Genomic DNA, 24332 nt, shown 5'->3' on the forward strand with positions numbered 1-24332 from the left:
TTTTCGTTTAGAAATCGCTAATATTGTCTTCAATAATTAAATATTACAATTTGAGGTTTTACTCAATAAAGTTATTCCGAAAAATAAATAAAAAGTTATTGTAAAAAAAGAACGATAAGAATAGATTAATACAATTAATTTTTGTTTATCATTTGTATAAATTGTTGTATAAAATGTTCCCAATTCCTCAATGATCTCGGAGCTCTGTGGGACTATGACATCCCCAACTGGAGTAAGTGACGAGAGCGAAGGTAGTGGAAAATTACTTACAACTCTCACAAAGAAACGGAAAAGCGTCACAGGCAGACGCGGCCCGTGACTGTAATTACCAGCAGTGCATTTCACTTTTAAAATGTACCTAGTCTGTAATTTAGGTGGAGCAAATTAATGAATGGGAACACCTACTGCAATTCCTTCTATCTTCTAAGTTATATTTGTAAAATAACTGATTAAATAATACAAAATTATCTTGAAAATAAAGGACACTCAATTCATCGTTGAAAATATAGCGAAACCGTTTGATTTCACCGCGAACGAGTTCCAATGTGTTAATGTTGTTGCGTTAACATTGAACATTAGTATTTCTAAGCGAATCCATTCCAAACGCATTGGATTACGCATGATCAAAGTGATGCAAAATTCACTCGCCGTCAAAGCACTTCGATAATGCACGGATTGGTTATGTATCTGCACTGCTCTAACACGTAATTTGACGTTAAGAGTGTAATCTGTCTCGCTCATGTCACCGTTTCGGCTACTTCGGGCTGTCTCGATACCGCCCGATGCTGTTTTAGTAGTATAGTAAAAGTTGGTTCTGTGCATATCTGGGTATGCACGACCGCTTGCTTTTGAGCGGGATTTTTTTACTAGAAGATAGCTCAAATAATGACCTGACGGGAATTACGAATTTCTTACATCGATCACTGGGGCACAGATGTCGTTGTAATTTGTTATGTAGAGATTGAAGACAAGCAGTGCAATGCACAAATGCACGTACCAAGGAACCGCCTCTGGTCACAGGTGAATTTTTTTCTACGGTATTCAAAATAGGGGTAGGTATGCGGTGCGGGTGAAGAGAGTGGAATATGAATTATAACACTCTCGAAGCACTGACCAATAAATGCTATTGTTTTTTATTTTTGGTGTCAACAACCCCAACAATATTCAAACAAAAATTCTTTAGTATTTTCTTAAACGGAAATAATTTAGGTATTATTGCTTAAAACGGAACCTTTAAAACATATAACTTAATCGTCGAGTAGCCGAGTGCTCAAATGCTTCAAACTCCCGCCCAGGCGTCGCGACTTCAAAGCACTGCTAGCTAAGTTTTCCTAAAAGAGTGTTTTTTTTTCTTGAGTTCTTTTTCCTCAATGTGTATCATTTTGGAACCTAGCCGGGGGCCCTTCGGCTTTATGGATAATTTGATATATTATTTTCTGTTCTAGTCCTGTGTTCTCAATGTGTACCAACCATTTTCACAACATCCCCACAGACGATATATTATGCCTTATCGGGCCTAAGCGGAAGACCGGCCCTGACCGAGACGACGCGTTACGCCTGTATCTGGCACTAAACTTGTCACATTTATTATAAAAAACAACAGATTTTTTGTTTTGGCGCCAGTTACAAACGTAACTTTTTTTTTCACCAATTTGTCTAGGGGTCCCCCCGCCCTCCCCCTGCTGACGCCCATAATATATACATCTCGCACAACTGGCCCTAAGATATACCTAGGTACAGTAAGTATATTATATGTAGCTATATGGTATGTTTTTTTTTATTCCAGGTTAGGTACGGTTATCATATAAATCAGCTGTTTTTTATATTTGTACACTTACCGATCTGTGTACTAGCATCTCGGGTCGATTTGAACAAACAGCTGGCTACCAGATAGATTCGGTGATGAGCAACACGCGGCCCGCGAGCCCATTTCGTGTGCCCCACGACCCCTTTCGTACGGCCAAATAAAATACCAATAAAATTCTGAAAAAATATTCAACGGTTTCTGTTCTATTTTGTAAAAGGGTCCAACTTTAGTCTTTCATCAAAGTTTTAAATCGGCCACTCAAAACAGTAAGCTTTTTTTCAAATTCTTAAGACATAATTTCGTGGTTCGACCTTTATTATTGTAGAAAATTATTAACTTTCACAGCGCAGAATCTTCTTAATGCATTTTAAAGGTTTCCTTCCGTTATTTTTAATAACAAAAAAATCTTCACTAGTTTTTGTGTAACTTTCTGAAGTATAAAAATCAACAGCATTAATTTATTGATTTGACCTTGAAACCAGCAATATTTTTGCCTGTGGCGCTTCCTACGTGCGCGCTTTGGTTGATATTTAGCATGGGTTCCTTTTTGTAAGGCTACGCTTCCAAAATATGTTTCTGAAAACATATATTATTATAAGCAAAAGAAAAGAGTTTTGATATTGCTTATTTAATAGCCACCAATGCGAAAAATAAATATTTGACGTTTTCAAAATCTGTATTACAAATACGAAAGGTTTTCGTGACCAACTTTTATTTGTCTAATTAGAATCAGCTGCCCAAAATTCCAAGCATTTTTATGTTATTTTATATTTCAGAATGATTAAATTTGACACCACTTAATTGTTTGGATTGGAGATATAAAGTTTTCGCCTGTGGCGCTTATTTATAGTTTTTGTTTTATTAAAAAAAGGCGTTTTAAGAAAATATAAATAGGTTTGCGATACCACGAACTGCAAAATCATCCATGTCAAGCTGTATGTACCCTACCCCGTGCGGCCCTTTAGCATATAGATATTTGATAAATCCTGTTACAAAGGCTGATCATCACTGCAGTAGTTAGAGTAGTGTGCTGTCGCTCTGTTCCGGCCGGGTCGCCCTTGACTGCTGGCCCGGGGGGAGGGAGTGTGGTTGGGTGAGGGTCGCGCGACCCACCTGCCCGGGCTCAGGGCTGTAGGCTGTATTATAGTAGCAGGTTGCAGCGCAGAGCGGGACGCCGACACCTGTTGCGCCGTCGCGACGCCCACCTGCATCGCGTCAAGGCCGCCGTTTTTAAGTTTATTTTTTTGGCTTGTCGTATTTTTCTTTCATAATTAGAAAAAAGCCAGCAACAAAAATAATATAGGTAATGACAGTTTTATTAATTCTTAAATAAATGTTTTTTTGAAACATGTGCAATACGTAAAAGTGTAGCATATTCGTAAATTAGATAGATATTTATTTTTGTAAAAAATTAAATAATATAATTTGAGTTGTGGTGGTATGTACCTACGTTACATTCTAAAAAAATCAAAAATACATCATTCTTATTTTCAGTACTTGCATACAATGAATTTATACTGCCGTTCTTACAATAGTTGGTGGTGTAAGCATTGTCATTGTCATATCAGTTGTCTTTCAAGTTCTTAATTGGGGCTCGATTCTCGGCGTGACATTTAATTTTTTACTTATACATATTTTGTTTTCATTGACAACAACACGTGATTTATCACAGGATTACACATTATAATTCCAATTTTGAAAAAGTAAATTAAAATAATTTCCTGTTAAAATCTTATATTTTAGGTAGGTACCTAATTTAAGTCTGAATTATTCTTCCCACTAGCAGTTCCAATTTTGAAAATAGCGATTAAATTCAAATCAAATTATTGAGTTCATTTACTATGAAGAATTTCACGTAGGAATAAAGGACATCACAGACAACCGAATTTAGTATGTTTAATGAGTGGTTCTTATTTTACGTTTTACACTCGTTACTTTATTACTAGAATACCTACCGTGAAGATGATACTTGAATTAAGGCGATGCCATACGTAGTAATGCAAAATCATGTGTTTTTGGCTTGAAAATTTGGTCGCCTAGAAATGTTTCAGATGCTTTAATTAAATACTGCGAGTAGAATACATCTTGGCCTTTGAAATAATCGAGTATTTTTTAGATAAGTCTTTTTATAAGCCCAGAAAAAAATAATGTATAAGGCCTATGAAAACTGCTTTAAAGTTCATCTCCTGCTTACAAACCCATTTTCGGTTATAATATTATTGTATAATGTGGCAATAAGTTATTTATAAAATGATCGAAAAAAAAAAATTATGCCTGAACATCCACAAAATAACATAAAAGGCACTTTTTGGCCATGTTTTTTTCTTGCCTAAATCAAAACAGGCGGATGGTGTTAAGCGGGAGTTTAAACCTTATCGCCATCTACGTAAGGGTTGTTATTGATAGCGGCTCAATTTAAAATATTACACGACGTAGTGCATCGCCTTAATGAGGTAGTTGCATTCGTTTCTGCGCCCTCAGGAGGAAGGCAAATCTGTGGCAAAGATGCGAACTTCCCTAAACATTGTAAAACCAGAGCTCAAATAATATTCTATGTGCATTATTAGAGTGCTACCGGAATTGGTTTATGTGCACGGAGAAAAATGACACTGTTAAATAATTATATTAGTCATTCAGAATATATCGAGAACACGTGTTCTTTTCGTAAAAGATATCATGACGGAATGCGACAATATCAATATCAGTATTTGTATGAACACGTTTTCCGCCGTCCTCATAAAACATTCTATTTTATTTATTTATTTATTCACGCTATGAAGGCTTTAATGTGTATACAATGTTTAAGGTAAGCTGATCAGGAGTGCAATAATGTGTATAAATTACATAACATAATAGGCCGAGTACGGACAATATAAGCAGGTACAATACTAGTTATCGTTGAGAGTTGTTGAACATACAAGTAATAGTTGTTGTATAAGATATGTACTTAAGTTACTATGAAAGTAGTATCGGAACAATGTTGATGTAAGTCATAATAAATATGAAATGTTTATTGTTAAGCATGTTAGTATTTAGCAAACCTTTGTAATGCCAGATTGGGTATATTTATTTTATTTATTGATTTTCTGGAAATCGGCAGTTTATTTCAGTTTGTATATAAGTATTATATAGCCAAAAGAGATCAGAGAAAATATTATTTTATGGACCTCTTGTATTTGGTAAGTTCGCAATTGAAAATATCCACCTTGGATAATACGCTATTGTAATTATTGCATAGTCTGTTCAGACAAGAATTCTGCTTACAGTTCGTTTTGCATTGATCCACCCTGAACAGGACAGAAGAGCGTGTTAAACGCGCAGGTACATTGAAATGTGAATTGAATCTTATTTAGCAACTCTGGGCATTGAATATTATATTGTTAACTACTTTATACAGGAATAGTGCCCTTATGATGCCTCTGTACACTCAGTGAATCAATTTTAAAGTATGAAGCTGCCTCTGCATAATTATTAAATCTTACAAATTACTTGTAACAAAGATATTTTAGGAATTTCTTTTGAATTGCTTCGATTTTGTTTTTATGGATTTTAAAAAATTGAGATCAAACAACTGATGCAAACTCCAGATGACTTCGTACGTAGGCAAAGTAGAGTTGCTTAATGATATTGATGCTATTAAAAAGTATAAATACAAAACTTGCATGCCAACATTCATCATTGCTATGATGAAATAAATAAATAAAAATACATTCGTTATTGGCCTGCAGTCCCGTTTTAACAGGAAAATTAATAATTTGATCAGATTTTTAAAAAATTAACAGTGTTTCATGTCAGTATGTTTTCTCCGTGTAGTTTCAAAATATCTTCACCTTTATACAAATTACTTTTATTCTACATAGTAGTATTAACCTTTCCAACATGGCACACAATCCATAGCTCGGTCCATATTTTGTAGTGCAATAATTATTCTCTATTTGGTTGAGTATCGACCCCGTTTCTCTCGTTCCGCTTCCCAACTGAGATGACTGCTTGGCTGGAATACTCGTAAATTCTAATATCATTCTCCAGTCGCCACGTTTATTTCATTTCATTTCATTCCATTCCTCCACCGAACACCTACTTCAAACACTGTGAGCAAATAGCTGTTTTATTTCTTACATTCATGATACAAAAGTAATGATTTACCTAAATAGCTGTTTTATTTTGAGGTATTTTCATGTATGCCTTCTTACATTCTTGATAAGAAAGTAATGATTTACCTAAATAGCTGTTTTATTTTGCAGTATTTTCATGTATGCATTCTTACATTCATGATAAGAAAGTAATGATTTACCTAAATAGCTGTTTTATTGTGCGGTATTTTCATGTATGACTTCTTTCATTCATGATAAGAAAGTAATGATTTACCTAATAAATATTACGTATTTCTTTCCATGAAAACGTACGTTATTATGGTGGTTTTGGTAACATCTTCAACTCTATAGTATAGTGTTATTAAATTTATTTATTTAGGGCGCATTCATGCAACTAACGTGTTTCGTATCTTATATTAAATACTTTAAGGAGCGAACAATGATTTTGTCTACATAAAAAAAGTTTTATTGCACCCCCTGAAATTTTGGTCACTGGCCGACACTGTCTATTATATGGAAGGCATTTTTATTCCACCCCCGCTATGATCAAGTTCTCCTTGTTTTTTTTTTACGTAACGCAAACTTTAGCTTTAGTAAAATTTTATCACAATTTTTATGATGATATTTTACTGCTTAATTTGTTTTACGCTTTTTCTTTTTGCCGGTTTTTCCAATCAACTCGCCGAGGTTATCGTTATTTTAATGATTGTTTACTTCTCTGTGCTCTTTGGGTTTATTATTATGACTTCTCGGCAATGCATATTTATATATTAATTATTCTCGAGAACGCGTTCCGTTGCAGTTTGCTACAATGAATTACAAACGATGAAATATAAAATCACGTTTCGTCGATTAATAATTACTGATACAATAAAAAACACAATACGTGACCAATCGATTATTCCCGTGCCTCGGACACATGGATATGGTGGCACATACATGTAGTACAATATGTACATATGTAACGTGGGCAGGTTCCATCAATGAAACTCCAATTCGCATCGCACTGATGTGAAATTTATTTAAATAGAAATCTCCTTTAAAAATTTGCATCTTAAATATAATTTTAGGCTTGGTGCCCCGCGAGCAAAATATACGATCCGATTCAGGATATTTTTGAGAGAGAAAGAGAGAGGGAGAATGGTTTATCATAGAAGATCACTAATTTACTAGTATGTTTCTGTAATAGTTATTAAATCGATAAATACATATATACATTTATAAATACATCGATACATACATACAGCATTTTGAAGAGACCCTTGCATGAGTTGTGGTTGTACTGGATGAATAATTAAGAAACTTCAATAATTCACTTATAAATGTCGAATTTTTAAGCCTCTCAAAAGGATCAAATCTGAAAACTAAAAATGAGGCCAGGTATAATCTAAATAACAACATTTGTCACCCCTCAGAGAAATTGCTATCTAATTTAAAAAAAAAACCTTTAACAGCCCACCCCTATGTGCCTACGGTTATTTATTTATTTTTTCTTTTTTCATAAAAATATATTTGGATACAGGTTTTTTTACATGCTTTTCGACTGCCACACTAGACACATGTCCGTATTATGGTAGTCGAAATTTGTGTATAATTATATAAATGTAATACATGATTCATTCAGTTGTAAAATAGGTATAGGTTAAATAGGTTCAATTGAAAATAAGAAAGCGATGAAAATAAAGATAAATTAAATAATTATTTTAAAAAGAAATTTTAAACAGAATTGAAATGAAAAAAAAGAATAATAAAGCAAATGAACTTATTTAATGATGTCAGGTATTCTTTAAAATAGTTCTTTCCCTTCATAAATAACCAATACTGAATATATAATATTATGTACATGATCACATACAGGAAAGGAATTGGAGTAGGTGAATCTTGTAAACATAAAGATAAAAATAAAAATAAGGTAGGATACAAAGATATTGATACGAGATTGCATGTCTGTGTAATTAAATCGTTGAAATCAATACGATTCCAATTAACCTTTGAAGCCCAGAATTCAAGTTAATTTGGAAACACATTATTCCTTCCCTAAAATAAGACTCATAATTATAATTTTTTCGCCGTTACTTGATGAGGTTTCCCCGAGTAAAGTGAAAAAAAAGTTTTAAAAGCTATGCCAAATTTAACAAGAAATAATAATTTTGTTCTTTCTGTGAATTCGGTTCAATTAATAAAGCAAATGAAATATTGCTTTTCAATTATTTTTTTTTCTGAATTTAATTAATTGCCTTTTAATTATTAACATCCGTCATGCAAAATATTATGTAGCACTTTTAATTACTAACATTTCCGTTATGCAAAATATTACGTAAAAAATTATTAACATTTCCGTTTTGCAAAATAATATGTAGCACTTTTATTATTAACATTTCCGCCATGCAAAATATTATGTAGCACTTTTAATTATTAACATTTCCGTCATGCAAAATATTATGTAGGTAGCACTTTTAATTATTAAAATTTCCGTCATGCAAAATATTTTGTAGCACTTTTAATTATTAACATTTCCGTTTTGCAAAATATTATGTAGGATTTTTAATTATTCCTAAGCAATGCGTTTTTCGTCATTCTTATGGTCTCCTTGACTTTTGATAATAATTCTTTACGATCGTAAACATTTTTTATTGCTTTTGGCGTTTCTTCATAGTACAATCATTTTACCTTCAACATTGATAAAAATAATTTCATTCGTTTGTTATTACCGTATTAAACCATACATTTCACAGTGCATACGGTGGGTGTTCTGTCATTTTATTGCAAGCAATAACATAAATAATTTATCGCGATTTATGCCCATTAAAAATTATAATTATTTAGGTACATTGTCAAAAGCTTGGAAGTTATGTAAATGTTATGAAATATGTGAATATCGCTGAAGATTTGTTGGATTTTTATCGCTATGTTGCGATTGAACTTAAATCACCCCAATTAAAATAAACTGTTGTAAATTCGTTTTTAAACCATAGGCTCATTATTTAATTATTTAGATTTTGACTGTTTTCCAAAATGCTTCTTCTTTTGATGAGCAATTAGCATGTCCTTACTCAGGGGTGTCAATGTGTATTTAACATCTAAATTCTTAGAATTATCTAATTTTTTCCAACTCTGTCATGGAAGCAAATAATTGTCACAATAAATTTGCTACGGCGTGCTTCGAAAAATCTACATACAACTGATTTTCGTATTAAAAAAAGCCATTTCCCAGACAGTAAATTAAATTAGCGATTGTAAAGTATGATATAACTGGTGGCAGTTGGCCCGTTTCCAGCGTCTCAGTGTTCCATGCTAAAAAGGCTGTTGTGCCTTAACTACTTTAACGTGTTTTTATTTCTGAGAAATGAATTCCGTTTTATTTATCTTATACTTGGTCCGGGACGTAATCTGGTAATCGCATGCTTATTTTATTAAAATGATCGTCTTAATATTGTGATTTCTGGAAAATTATGATAAAAAGTGACCTTCATTATTCAGAGGTTGAAAGAAGTACACATTATTCTATGAATCCATTGTTTCGAAGGGTGAAATAATAACTCCCCTAGAACCAAAGACAGCCGATAATTCCAAGTGTATCTAACAGATTAATTTTCAGGATTTGATTAACGAAGCTTTCCAGAATCTAGAGTGCAGTTTCTCCTCCGGGGTTCATACTATGATTAATGTTGCATCCCGCCCGCTCCAGTCCTGCATTATTTATTCCATGCTATCCAATTCAAGTTATTTCCACTTGTGATTCATCGAATAAGAAGAGTAATGGTAATGTCGCCTAATTGATTTAGTCTTTTTGTCAATTCGTAGATTGTTGGTAGCCAAACAGTATCAGTAACAGTAACATGCCGTCCAATGAAGATTGGTTATCATTTGGCTGTTCTTGTGGAGTTATTAAGGTTAATGGATACCACTTTTTATAGCGCTCTTTATCGTCTTTGAATCTCATAACTAGCCTGTTAGCAATCGCAAATATTAACATTGTGATTTGTTATCAATCAAAAATTAGTAGTGGAATATTTTATGGGTCTGTAACGTCACCCAATTGCCGATATGGTCATTGCCCAGCCAGGCGTTGTTGGTATTTTCAATTGTTTTATCGTTCACTGTTGGTTTTTTTTTATCATAACCTAATAACGTTTTTCCTATATCCCCCATTATATCCTTAATATCTTGGTTATCAAATACGTGCATATCCCAACCCGTTTGATAGGAAGACTGCGGAGTTATCTTTCACCACACCATTTATAATATTATTATTAAGTTCTGCAAGTATTTTGGTTTTTATTATTATGTCACAGCTGTTTCGGCTTTCGAGGCCATTTTCAAACTGTAATATATAAATAATGTTAAATTAGATTTATACTAAATTAAAAAATTTAAATAAATGCAGATCTACGAATTAAACACAAAACAATTAACTCAATTTTAGTCAATACTGGTAATATTATTAATTATTACTAATAAAATCACCAAAAACATAAAATTATTTCAGCGCTCGTTGGTGCTTGACATATACTGATATAGTAGAACCGAAATGTACATAATAATGTATTATTATGAACACTGATCTCTCCGGCCTTGAGTTGTGCACTTGTTATAGGATCTGTCTTGCGTAATATGTAATTGTCTACATTTAGTAATATGTATGTGTGTTGCAGGGCCCGTTATGCCGATGGGAGTGCCCGGGCAGCAGCAGGGCTCGATGGGCGTGCCCGTGCAGGTGCCCTCCGGCCACATGGTCCAGCATATCATGGACGAGAGCGGTAACGTCCGGCACGTGTTCCTGTCGCCGCAGCCCCCGCCCCCGCCCAGCCACCTGCCGCCCCACCTGCAGCACCCCCCGCCCCAGAACCACCAGCATCCGCCCCAGCACTATGTTAGTATTGCAATACTATTTTATTCATAGTTATTACTGCAACATAGTTATTAACTCCTACATACTAACCAAAGCCACTGGTATTGTGGCATCCTCAATTGGGATATGTTGTGAGTTGGATATTGAGATCTGATCAGCAAACACGGTTAAAGTGCATGGTCTTTCAACCATGAAACTAAAACTCCTTGGACAGAGCTATTCGAGATCAATTTAATGCCGCGGGGAGAGGGGGACTGCATATTTATTTTTTTAATGACATCCCATTCCCTGTCCCATCAAATGCCATAAAACCATTATGCGTTAACAATATAAAAATAAAATAGTTCGTTTAAAACCACTTACAAATCATTTAAAAAAATTGTCGTACAAGTGCCAGGCAATTTTCCCTGATTTTTTTCAAAAATATTTGGCTTCAATGTCATTCAAACAAAAATGCTCTTTCCAGGACCTTTTATGTTCATGCTTTCAGAAAGAATGAATATAAAAGTTCAGTGCAGAAAGTGTTAATTGTAAGATTTCTAAGATATTTTGGTCATTCAAATTTGCTAGAACAGTATTCAGCTTTAAATCTAAGAAAGTATTTTCAGCGGCTACAGAAGAATTAAAAATGGCCGAAATTACAACACAAAAGTTGGTTCAAATAGGTACCAAGGTACTCTTCTGGTCCTAGCTATTGTTTATTATTTCATACACGTTTTGTGGTCAGTGGCGTGAACTCATCGTCCACTCAGCGTCCTTTGATATATTGGAAAGAGCCACTCCCGAATCAGTTTTTTTTTATTTCTATGTTCACCCAGTCTGGAGCGAGATCCTCAGTTTTTATGACAATCAATGCGGTAAAAGCTGTTTCAGTCATGTCTTGCCACTTGTCACAAATCGTCTTCTAGTTACCTGTTAGGGAAAATACCTTTAATGAAATTCGATACTACAACATATTGTTGAATTTTTTGGCGATTCCAATTAGGGTTGTGGACCTCTGTGCAACAAGACTGAAATTCATAAAATTTAAAAAATACTGAAAGTGCCTTCCACACAAAATTGAATGGAAACAAATGTTCAATGAAAAATTTGAATGGAAACAAATGTTCTATTTGAATTTGATTTTTTTTGAAGATGTTCAAGTTCTATTATTATATCAGATATAAAAGCAGAACTTTCACAGAACTTTAAAAAAAAATTCTCAGAAGTTAAAATTCTGAGAAACATCAGGCCCTTAGTCTCATTTACACTCGTCTAACGTCGTATATCTCCGTGCTATTTGAATTTCGTGAATACAGTTTTATATTGGAAATTTAAGACTCGATTAGGCAAATATTAGGATTACGTAACACCCATAAAGCACTTCTTGTGTTATTCTTTATTGTTTTTTTTTGGAAATTGAATAATAATAATATTATTGAATATATAAGTGGTGTAAACAAAGTGTTTTATTTATATATAATCAAAATGACATCAAATGTTCCACAAGTTAACTTGATGACACTAAAAACAGTTTTATTTTCGAAATATATAGCGGTAGTAGTGATTTTCCTCCTTCGGAGATAATTTCACGAATTCGAAGTCTGCTAGCTGTCGAGTGTCTCGAGCTGCGCCGCACATTGTCTTCACCCCATAGTACCGATTGGACATCGTGAATTTTGACGATATATTGAAATTAACACTTTTTATGACCGAAAATGCTTTTGAGGATTATTTTGACGAGATTTGAGTGGACATAATGGTGGCACAAACTTTGATCAATTTGAAATAATTTTGGGTTGATTTCGAAGGCTCGTGTCGTATGTAAAACATCTTTTGGTTGTTATAATATTTTTTTATTTTTTTTATTTTTCATGCTTTATGGATTTTTTACGGTCTCGGACATAGAGGGTAATTTTTTAAACTTAAATATAGTTTGTCCACCTGGATCCTCTAGGAAATCAATATAAAGAAATTTGTCATAACTATTGGTTGCAAAATTTCAGCTGCAGATATTTGCGGTTAAGTTAATTTTTTTATTAACTTTACATATATTTGGAGAGATAATTTTTGCCGTATCGTGAATGAGGATTATTATTATTTATGTCTACTAACTTTTATTATTAACATATTTTCCTATACTCTGTCGCTATCTAAAAATATTTTTAGTAGGTACTATAAAATTAATAAAATTTTAACACACCTAATTTATATTTCTCAAGATCAGTTTTTAGTACTTAGTTACCTACATACCTAAAAATTATTTTGATGTATCAATTTAAACCTTAATTCAAAGACTTGTTTTTTAGTGCTACAATAATCTCAAACGTTCATAAAAAAATTATGAAAAACCTATAAAACATTGTTTTATGATTAATAATTCACTTATAAATCACTAAAATAACACAATTTCCGTGTTTTGTTAATTTTATTCAGTACCTTAACCTTAATTTATTTTTCTTAGGTCTACATTTTTCTGGAAGAATTGTAAAAATTTTCATGAAAAATACAGTAATTACAGTAAAAAAAAACAGTTTTCCTCATAAATAAACCATGTTCACAAAAACACATTTTCGTAACACCGTGCGCCGCCCGTGGTGTCTTGTTTAATATAAAGCAATTTTTCATGTTATGAAATCTATTAGGGAAATGTCTGGTCGGGACGAAAGACTTATTATGTACTACGGGTTGACAGCAAGGGCGGATCCAGCTTTGGCGCCAGGGGGGGGTCACGTAGTCGTGGTCAAGTTTTTTTTTTTTTTAAAGAAAGACAAACATTCCCGGGTTACGAATAACCCAACAATAACTCCTACCACTACCACAGAAAGCCGAAAATGCTTGCTTGTGTTGTGATGGAGGACTTAGGTCCGGTCAGTTACAGTTACAAGAAGTTATAATTTAATTTTGATAATAATATATACAAATATTCTAAGACGTTCCGTATTTTTTTTTAATCGTATTTTTGAAACCCTGGTGATTTTTTTAAAATTTCAACTCGAAAAATCAGACAATTTTTTATAAACCGGAAAGACGGGACATAATTTTATATGTGCAAAAAAACGGTAATTAACTAGCCGAAAGTCATTTAAAAAAGAACGTTTTCCACACGAATGTCACAAAAATGGCATGAAATTGTACGGAGTTCTGTTCATAACATCTGTCAAAACACCGCCATCTTTAGCAAAAAGCATAAATATACCAAATCACCTACTCATGCAAAAAGTCAAATCAAAGGTTAAGTGGTTAAGTTCGCAGAGAACAAACAATAAATCTAGTGAACGTTAAACGTCAAATTCAAAAATTCGCCGGATATCAAAGTGTTGCCGTATAAAAAAAATAATCAGTGTGGAATTTTACAAAATTAAGCGAACATAATCGGAGACGGAACATTTTCATGTAAATCATTCAAAATCCATCATTAAAAATAATACTATGCATTTCTAAAAAAAATTACTCACGTTTTCGTAATCTTAGTAAAAAAATTAACCACACTTTTAGCCTTCATTTTAATTGATTCTGAAGAATTTGTTACAAATATTAAAAATGTGTCCACTTCCGAAGTTATTAATTCATCATCTAGAAAAATAAAATCTGGTACTTACCGCTAAGTCCGCTAACTTTATAGTTATACACGGGTTATAAAGTTTTAAAATCGTTGAACGTAAAATATATTAATTGTAAGGTATTGTTTTATTAATCTAAAATATAAATAACTTGCATCCCTCGTGCGGCATAATTTTATTTTTTTTAAATTCAATTATAATTTCGCCGAAATAAATTAAAATGTTAGCCTTGGGCAAAACCTCGATGAACGAGGTTGTGTCTCGCCTTAAGAATTGCTTTAGGAAGTATAGGAAGGCTGGTAATTCGCGCGGGCGCGTTAGACCTGTCCAAACCTGTCAAAAAACTTCCGAAAGAATAAGTTCTGTAACTTACTAAATTTACGTTAAGTGACTTTTGGTGTTGTTTACATTGGGAATTTGGCCAAACTCGCCTTCAAGAGCGATTTACAGGAAAAAAACTTACGAGTCTAACCCCAGCCTTAGAACATTAACAAATAACATTTGAGTTTAAACACACATACACTGGCATAATGAAGAAACTGATTAGATTACTTACCATTTCTTGTAATGAATTGAATTTGCAGCAACAATTTTTAAGAACACTATTACTTATATTGGAACTTATTTTTTTTTAACTTAGTAAACAAATAAAAGTAAACACTTTATTAATAAAGTTTAGTCGTTCCGATTGAGGTTAGGTTTTGCTAGACGCTAGACGTTAGTCGAAACAAAGCGCGCGCAAGCGTCACACGTGGTTACACGAAATGTGTCATAATAATATGAAAGGTGGCGGCCGAAGCGCGCGCCGGTGGCGGTGCGCGGTGACGCGGTAACATTCAAATTTTCGATGCGTTCGTTCCCGAATAATGCGTTTGCCGTCAAACAAAGTATTATATTAAATTAATTAAATATTGAAAGTACTTAAATAAAATTTATATTGTGACCAAAAATATATAAAAACATTATGTTTAACAATTTTAATTAGTGGTCCACCTAGGTCCTGGATGGGCCCAGGACCTAGGTAGTCATGACCCCCCCCCTGGGCTGGGATCCAGGGGGGGGGTCATGACCACCGTGACCCCCCCCCTGGATCCGCCACTGGTTGACAGCGGCTTAACGCAGATTTAAATCTCCCGAAAGCTCTCTTATGGAATATTATTTAACGAATTTATGGCGTATTATGCTTTATTTCAGATTATATCTCCTGTCATAATTGTGTCAGAATTTTTGTGGGTGTAAGTGTGCGCACTGTGTACTGACGTACCTATCTAGACACAGTCATTGTTGTTTAGACGATGCATGATAAATTCATAATTTGTGTTATTTGAACGTGTTTACAAATATTTTCATAAGCTCAAATCAAAAATGTTGTAACACAAAATTGACCCCAAATGTGATGTAGATTCACAAAGTTTCGACTTGTTTCCGGACACCATGTATAAATGGACTTTTTTCTTTATGCGAATAATTCCGTTATGAATATTTCGCTTTTCTATCAGCAGTGCATGAATATATCGCGGTATAAATATAATACGGGCGTATAAGGTCGGGATAGTGGGAAACGTTACTCTTAATCGCTGCAGATACGTATACCGGCCGTATTAGTAGCTGTCAGATTTATATCGGCTGGCCCCTTAGTATACCGTCAGGATAGCGCCGGCAATATGATACATTGTTCACATTTTTTCGCCTGATGAAAATGTAAAAAAGCAGTATTACCCATTTGCATCTCCATGTAATACATGGCGCAAATGCGAATGGCAGCAGAAGTCGGAGACGCCCGAGCAAGACATGGCACGATCAATTGAATCACTATAGAAGGGATATTTTAAATCCATTCAAAGCAATCACCGAACGCATGGCCGAATTGGCCGGATTTCGATGTAAATAAAAATTTACTGGGTCAATGACATTACAAATGTCATCTGAAGTAACGTGAACTTAGCAACAAAACGTGAAATGCGAATATGACCGTGTTATTGAGGCTTGGAACAGTCAGCCAGCCTAAAAAAATCTGGCATCCGATAGTATTATGAGTAACGATTTTAACCCGAGCAATGTACGGCCCTCTTCCTCGTGTAGCTATATCAACGCTAAAGCGGCGTATTAGGGATTTTTTATAAGTTTGGCGTTTTCAGCTATTCCTAAATCGCTGCGTTGAATCACAGTACGTTCTAAGCCTAAGACTGTAAATAAATTATTTATGTAATGCTATACCCCTAGGACTATTAAAAAAAACTATTATATAACCTTTATGTTTATTCCATATTTCAATGTAATGTTCAAAATACAGATATTTATTTATTTTGTTAGTCTCATAAGGCTAATATTAGTATAATCTCTAGGGAGAATACCACGCTATAATCTGCTCTGTTCGGAGTCTCCTCTCAGATAAGATCTTCATTTGCTTGTTCTAAAAATAGCAATTTTCCGCCGTGAGTACTGAATTCAGAGGATTTTATATCTATAAATAGACGAAAGGGTTATTTTTGTATTGCCTTTTGCCTCGTTTTCTTGTATAGTGTAATAATATTATATAATTCGCAAAAGAAAATAATGTTTTCTTAGAATTCCTCAGTTCAAGAAGGATTCGAATTTTGCCATTTACCCACACTTGGATTGGTTTAGAAAATATATTGATGTTAGATTCCAATGTCTGAGGTTAGAAATCTTTAACCTTTACCAACCTACTCCCGGTCTCACAGACACCAGAGGTATTATTTTTGTAGCTAACTAAGCGTCTTTAAATTTCGTGCGTCCACGTACCTTCTCCGGTGCCACATCGAAGTGACACGTTCGTGCGTTTGCATTTGGTCAGCGGTCTGAGAGACCGGGGGTAGGTAGTAAGTTCTAGTTGCAATTTTTCAAGGGCCAGTTGTTTCACAGAATTTGAATAATCGATAAAATTTCAAAGATACTTTGTAAATTCTCTAAAGGTTCTATTCAAGTTCTGTTATTATATCATTATTGCCGGTTGTTTCACAAACTCAGACAATAATAGAATTTTAATAGAACTTTCACAGAACTTGAAAATTTTCTTTGAAATTTGATAAATTGTTAATAATAACTACTTTATATTGAAATGAACACACTGACGGGCTGCTGGTCGCAAGACCAAGAAATTCTTTAAATGGGATGATCTAGACTAGTTATTCGTTGGTTTCGTTCGTGTATCCGATGACGTAAAATTTACCAATTTTTATCCAACTTTAAATCCGGTTGCCTGCGAATGTTCCAGGCTGCCGGTCGGCAAATCTGCTTTTTTCTCATTTACTAATCGACCCCTAACGTAAGAAACCATTTACGTTCATGTACCTTATGACCTAATGTTTACGAAAAAAATAGTTCACTATTTCCATGACCGCTCCGAACCCTCCAAGAGTCATACTATACGTCTATTCTCACTACAAAGTAGTTTCATCTATGTACTCGATGACGTAGGATTGTTGTATCGGGATCCTAAGCTATAAGCTATTTGATAAATACTACATTATTACATCTCTCTTGCATGTATTCCCCGAGATGACCAATGAGATTGCCAGGACTCGTGATCTTCCCGTCTTCTCTAAGTCGGAGCTTGCCGGTTCAGGCACGCACGGACGCACGCCCGTGCTTGCTTGAACATTCCCTGGCACAGAGATGCCGATGTCCTCTCCTTGTACAATTTTAACAGAAAGAGAGGTTACATCGGATCTATCAGCGGTATGACTATATATGCACATTATGGAGATCTGGCTCTGCGGATAGCACAGTGGTACACTGTACGTGTCCGGTCTGTCAATAAGCTCTTTATCTTGTAGTCTATGTTACATATATATTATATTATTAAATTTATCTCATTTCTGATCTGCTTCAATGTGTTCTCCCAAGATTCTTACTCACCGAATGTGTTGCTTAGATCATCGTCAGTTGTTTGCAGAATTAAATAAAAGCCACAAATGTATACATTTGTTATATTAGCCACTGTGTTCACGTTCTGTACATTTGTATTAGTGTTTTCCGGCCGTTATTACGCATGATTTATTGGGCCGGTTTAAAAACAGTCTGCCCGAGAGTACTCGTAAAACGCGAAGAGCAATGCTGGAAGACTCCATTCGCTGCACAAATAATGCAAATCAATTAGTTTAATAGTATTGTGGCGGCTGTATTGGAATCTTGAATGGTCAACCAACTGGCCATTAAACATCGTGTTAGTATTTCTAGTAATTATTTCAACCTTCCCTGACCTATAGATAATCTTACCCACTTTTGTTTATCGATTTAGCGTGACTCAGAAGTCACGAGTCATTGTGTCTCATTGCATTCATGATAATGATAAGTTTATTTTATCTCTAAACTTGCGTATTAACTACTTACTTTCTAAAGCGACCTCTTGGTGATTTATCACGAAAAATGACGCTATAGAAATCAAATCATAAATATTATTATAATAACTATTTCACTAAAGTTCTAATATATCCTTTAGCATAGTTTTGCTGCATAAATTCAATCTGGAATTTCTTTGTTTTTGAAAAGGCTTCATTTTACGAGGTACTGATTTATGCGAAAATTAATTCGTTTGAAATTGTTCGGTCATAATCCCATTCCAACTAAACTATAAATATATGTAGTTTTCGCACCCAAAAACTTTATCCCTAACCCTCATCTCAGGGAACCCCTTCAAGAAGTATTAACCCTCTCAGGATCGAACCTCCCAGTTCCAAATCTCAACTAATAATACAACAGTCACTGACTCATTTCACTTCGGTCCAGATCATTAAAATCGAACCTGCTAGTTCCCAGTATCAACAGAAACCACAATTCTTTCAGCTTTCCATACATTATGTTAGAATCGGTAATCGGGCACGGTTTTTTCATGTTTGACTTAGTCAATTTTTAAAAAATGTTTTGATTTGTTATGGAATATATGCTTTCCGCTTCTTCTAAACATCTCTGAATCAAATACAACACTGATTCCAATTCGTTATTCTCATAAAATGATCTCTAGGTGAGTGCACACTACTCGTTAAAGAATCTAGGATAATTTAACATCTAGCAAAATTAACATCTGTGCAATAATAATGAGGCTAGTACCTACACTAAATGACCTCATGAGGAAACGGGAAAGAGTATAGAATACTTACAAGTCGATTCGTTTTGAACATTTCGAAAATTAAGAATATTCGAAAATGGAAGAATAGACGTTAGATGGACAACACTTTTATAACTATGAATATACCAACTTAATTATTATATTATGTATTAAAATATTAGATAGTTGTTTTTGTACAATAATTAGGCAGGTACCTACCCAGTGTGTGTGAAACGCAGTCCCCACAGTTTTCCCACGTATGCGCGCGCCGCATGTCGCATGGGTGGCCACATTGGCCACCGAACCGATTGTGTGTATTTCCCGCCTTTTATTCCGCGTTTTAATTTTCTCAGCTGAGGTGTCGCTCGCCATTTACAGATGTCGCCACTCACATTTCACTGAATAAATCGTGCGCTTTATATTTCTGTGGGCATGAACATAATAGACATGCTGAATTGTAATTATTATAATCATTCTGCCAAGAAAATGGTAATAATTATGCCATCATTGCTAACTTTCATATAATCAACATTAACATGGTGGATGCTGTGGAATTATTATTGTGGTTGTGATATAAAAATATAATGTATGGTACCTACCTGGTTATTATGTGAAATGGAAAATAGAACGATTGTAGGCCATTCATTAATCCATATTCTCACTTTTCTAACTTAGAGGTCTTAAAACTAGGTAATTTCAAGCACAGAACAAAAAATTGCATGGCAATGGCAGAATTAATAGATGTATTGCATTACAGAACGACATACATAAGTATGAGGTCGGTGACGTGACAGTATAAACAAATTGTTTGTCAGTTGCTCTTTGCTCAATGGCCGCCTGATAAGTGTTTAAAACTTTATATCTATCATTATAAACTTTTTCTTTTTATTAGCCAACTCCATTTCAAACGATTACTTTTGTTAGCTTAAAGTTCATAATTTTTATGAATTAAATAACTGTTCTTCACCGACAATATTCTTGTCAATTTGAACTAAATTCCTCTTCAAATTTTGACAAAAATGCATATTTTTATGTACGTATGCAAAACTAATAAAGATAATTTTATAGCTTTGTCGGGCAATTTAATTTAAACGGTTGAAAACATTTCTCGGAATAATTGTTATCGCAAAGTATTGAAAGGTTTCGTTTTGAGAATTTTATTTAAGCTGATTTATCGCTTTTACGTCTTGCGTGACCTGGAGATTAAAAAAATATTGTTGATTTATAAAAATATATTTCAAAGCAGTAGGATTTGATTACCTTAGTAATAATAATAATGATATTTGGATGATTTGTACAGCGCCTTATCTGTGAAAATTCACATCAAAAATTTACTTACTGTATTAATATGTAGGTACCCAGTATTGATAACTATTTCCATTTGATGACAACCTTAGAGATGAGAAAATTAAGTTATAGACCACAGCTATTATCACATTATTCTAGCCAGTGGCGGTTCTTCCCTTAGGTCAATTGGTGTTTGACCCCCCAAAATTATAAGACAACAATAATAAATATAATAATCAATTATGTGCATCAAAACATTTAAAATGTAACGCGAAACAGCGGCGGCGGCGAGTGACTAGCAGTGACATCTGTTGTCTCTAATAGAAGCTTTCATTCACAAGTCCACACGATTCGCTGGGTCAATTTAAAGAATGTCCAATTTGGCATCTTCTGTCCCTACGCGCGCCATAGAATAAACGAGATGGCACTATATTTTTCGTCGAAGTAAAAATTAGCTTCCGAAGAAAGTTTAGGGACGCTTAGGTCATGACCGTGGGGGAGACAACACGGTGAATATTATATGTTTTACAGAGATGGTGACATAAACAAATGTCGTTTTTTCATTTTACACGCTTGTAGTGTGTGGAACAATGGTTGTTTTTCAATTGCATAGTTCGGGAAAGGATTAGAATAATTATTTATGTTGTTATCGATTTAGAATGAAACAAAACAAAAAACGTAAAAAATCATTGTCAAATAGAATCAAACACTGATTTTATTTATTTTAATGTTGTGGACAACTACATTAAAACTTAATATCTTAAAAATAATTTGCCGTAAGTACATGGATTGTGTATTTATTTCCAATTTATTATATTAACATAATATTTATTTAGAGTCCGCGACTCTAAAACTCTATAACAAATTGATATAGTTAATAATATATGGGCATTTTTCACAATATCAAATAAAGATTAGTCACACATTTTTTTCAAATGACCTACCACGACTGAATCCCTAGAGCCGCCTCTGATTCTAGCCATGTTTTCTTTCGGATAAATTCCGATGCAACATTTTGCCACCACTTCAGAGAATTGCAATTTGCTTCAGTCACAGTTGATTTTACATACTTTCATTTCATCTCGAGCCGCACTATTAATAGCTAAAATAATATCAAGGAATCATTATTGATTTATTCTTGCAACAAATGCATACTTTTTACTTTTAAAAGTATTTTTCTTTTGAAAATTTATTACTATTAAATTATTCATAATACAAAACACACTTCCTGAAAGTATTATTATTATCTGATCGTATTATTCCAATGAGTGCACTGTTTAAGATTGTTGTGAACGGAAGTGGCGCCCTCTGTTATTAAAACTATATACTATTATAATAATAAATTAGTTTTCACACGCAAACTGAAGTTTGACGCGTCGCGCCGCCGTGTGCGAAATCATTTTTGAATGTGAAGATTGTGACAAAACTATTGTGATAAATTATTGTAAATTGGAATATACTTCATAATATGTGAACTGTGAGAATACACAATACATAGTGAAGCTTCCATGCGCACAAATATGCGACTCGCGACCTATGCGGACAGACCTACGATTGAATTTGCTGTAGAAAATCTCTAAAATACTGTGTAATGGACGGGTCTGCGGTCGAATTTACCCTAGTAGGCCTAGAAGATTGATCTTTTTATTGTTTTATTTTAATTATTTCTAATGAACGTATTACTAAAATCTCAGTTGTTTCTAGAGGGAAGTTACTAATCTACTGTCTAGAAAAATAAAATCTGGTGTTTACCGCTAATTTTATAGTTGAAAAACGTTTCATTAAATTTTTAGACCTTTTTTTTAAACAAAATATTTTAATTGTAAGGTCCTGTTTTCATTAATCTTAAATATAAATAACTCACATCCGTAGGGAACGCTTTAAAATTAATAATAAAAAGTATATTTTATAAATATATTACCGTTACGGATTCATCAGAATTAATTAAATGTTAACTTCGAGCGAACTCCCGTCATTAGAATCTTATGTCGCTTTAACATGATGAACGAGATTTATGTTGGGGTGAAGGGTGTTCCTCTCGCTGTCTCTTCATGTACAGAATGCCTAATATTTATATTTACCTACTAAGCAAGTGTTCTTTCAAAATGTGTTTTCAAAATCAACCCAAAGATCATAACATTAATAAAATATATAAAAAATGTAGGTAATGTCGTTGGCTTTCTTTATATATATAAAGAACTTTATGGTACATCTATATATATATATATATATATACCATATCATCCACGCAGAGAGTAGTTCTGTTTTACAAAGACAAAATAAACACGTTCTTCTATTAAAATTATAGTTAATAGTTTAATATTGCTGATATCTAGGTTGACGACCTATATACGGATTTACGGTGCTCGACATTTCAACCAAACCGAGTTTACAATCAACTTCTATGCCTTCTCTCCCTTATAATATGTATTTATACGAGTGGGTACTATATTATTATAATCTAGGGCGTAAAACCCCCCGTCACGTTGGATAATTGCTCAATTGCTGGCGGCGACTGCAACTGTTCGCTGGATCCTCGCTAATTGATACCCCGGTACTATTCCACTGCACAGTGTACACACTACTAGAGATGGTTGATAATATATCTGAAATGAGTTGTCACTTCGTTTCCAATTATCCGGTTGTTTATCCAGTTTCTTCTGGAACCGGTTCCTCAAAAAAGCGAGCTTTTTTAATTTTTCTAACATATATATTTTCATTTTTGATAAACATTTGTAATCGGTTCCTCAGATAAACAATATCAACGATTCCAGTGACAAGGAACCGATTCCAAGTAACCGGGCAGGAATATCGACCATCTAAACCAGAGGTCCCTAAACTTTTTTGTCCCGTTGACCACATACCGATTTTTTTCTATTTTAGGTAGACCCTTATTTTCCTTATACTGTTTTTTTTACAAAATCAATAACTTAAATTTGTTTTTGATGCTGACACAGGTAGCCGCGCTACGGTACAATTTCGCACAAGCATTGCTATTGAGCGGATGGGCGCAAAGCGTTGCTTCTGGTATCTTAGTCTTTTAGTGTATCGTAGTTTTTACACGTAGGCACTGCGACCACAAAGCGAATAGCCTGCTTACACAATTTATATTTCATACTAATTAGGAAATATATAAATCTAACATAAGAAACTATTACGTAAGTACCTACATGGGTAATATCTGTGATAGGACGATTAATACATGCATAAAAGCCAAAATTCTGATGACAGCCTGCCTTAATGGGATCTACTATCGTAGACCCCCATTTACATCTCACGCACATCCATTTTTTTTTCATTTCATGTCATGGAATCCCTGCAGGTCGAAGTCGACCCCTGGGGGTCGATATAGACCACTTTTGACGGCCGGCATAGTCCAGTGGTAACGCATTGGACTGCCATTCCGAAGGTCGCGGGTTCGAACCCGGCGTGCGCAAATAAATTTTATTTGATTAATTTGTGTTATTTTACAATTAATTAATTAAAATAATATATAGTATATTTGCGGCATGTTCCAGAGTGGAAGATACTACCAGTATCGCCCTGGTGTAAGACCACCATTCAGAATTGAAACGTTGCTCCAAATGGCTTTAGCCGTGTTTAGTGACTAGATCTGAATAGCCAGGTACTTCCCCACCTTCCTCTTTCCCTTCCCCACTTACCTTCAGCCTCACAACAT

The 24332-nt window shown here is 34.1% G+C and overlaps 1 protein-coding gene across 2 annotated transcripts in view; it reads left to right on the top strand.

Moving 5' to 3' along the window:
- mtgo (miles to go) overlaps positions 1–24332 on the top strand; it is a 234234-nt gene that overhangs the window by 191191 nt on the left and 18711 nt on the right. For both annotated transcript variants that reach the window (XM_089651521.1, XM_089651522.1), the window contains exon 3: positions 10557–10774. In XM_089651521.1, coding sequence (XP_089507647.1) covers positions 10557–10774 — 218 coding nt within the window. The remainder of the gene's footprint in view (positions 1–10556; positions 10775–24332) is intronic.

This window comes from Hesperophylax consimilis, chromosome 4 (assembly GCF_061612785.1).
Source record: "Hesperophylax consimilis isolate HC1 chromosome 4, BYU_Hcon_1.0, whole genome shotgun sequence".
Classification (NCBI taxonomy): Eukaryota; Metazoa; Arthropoda; class Insecta; order Trichoptera; family Limnephilidae; genus Hesperophylax; species Hesperophylax consimilis.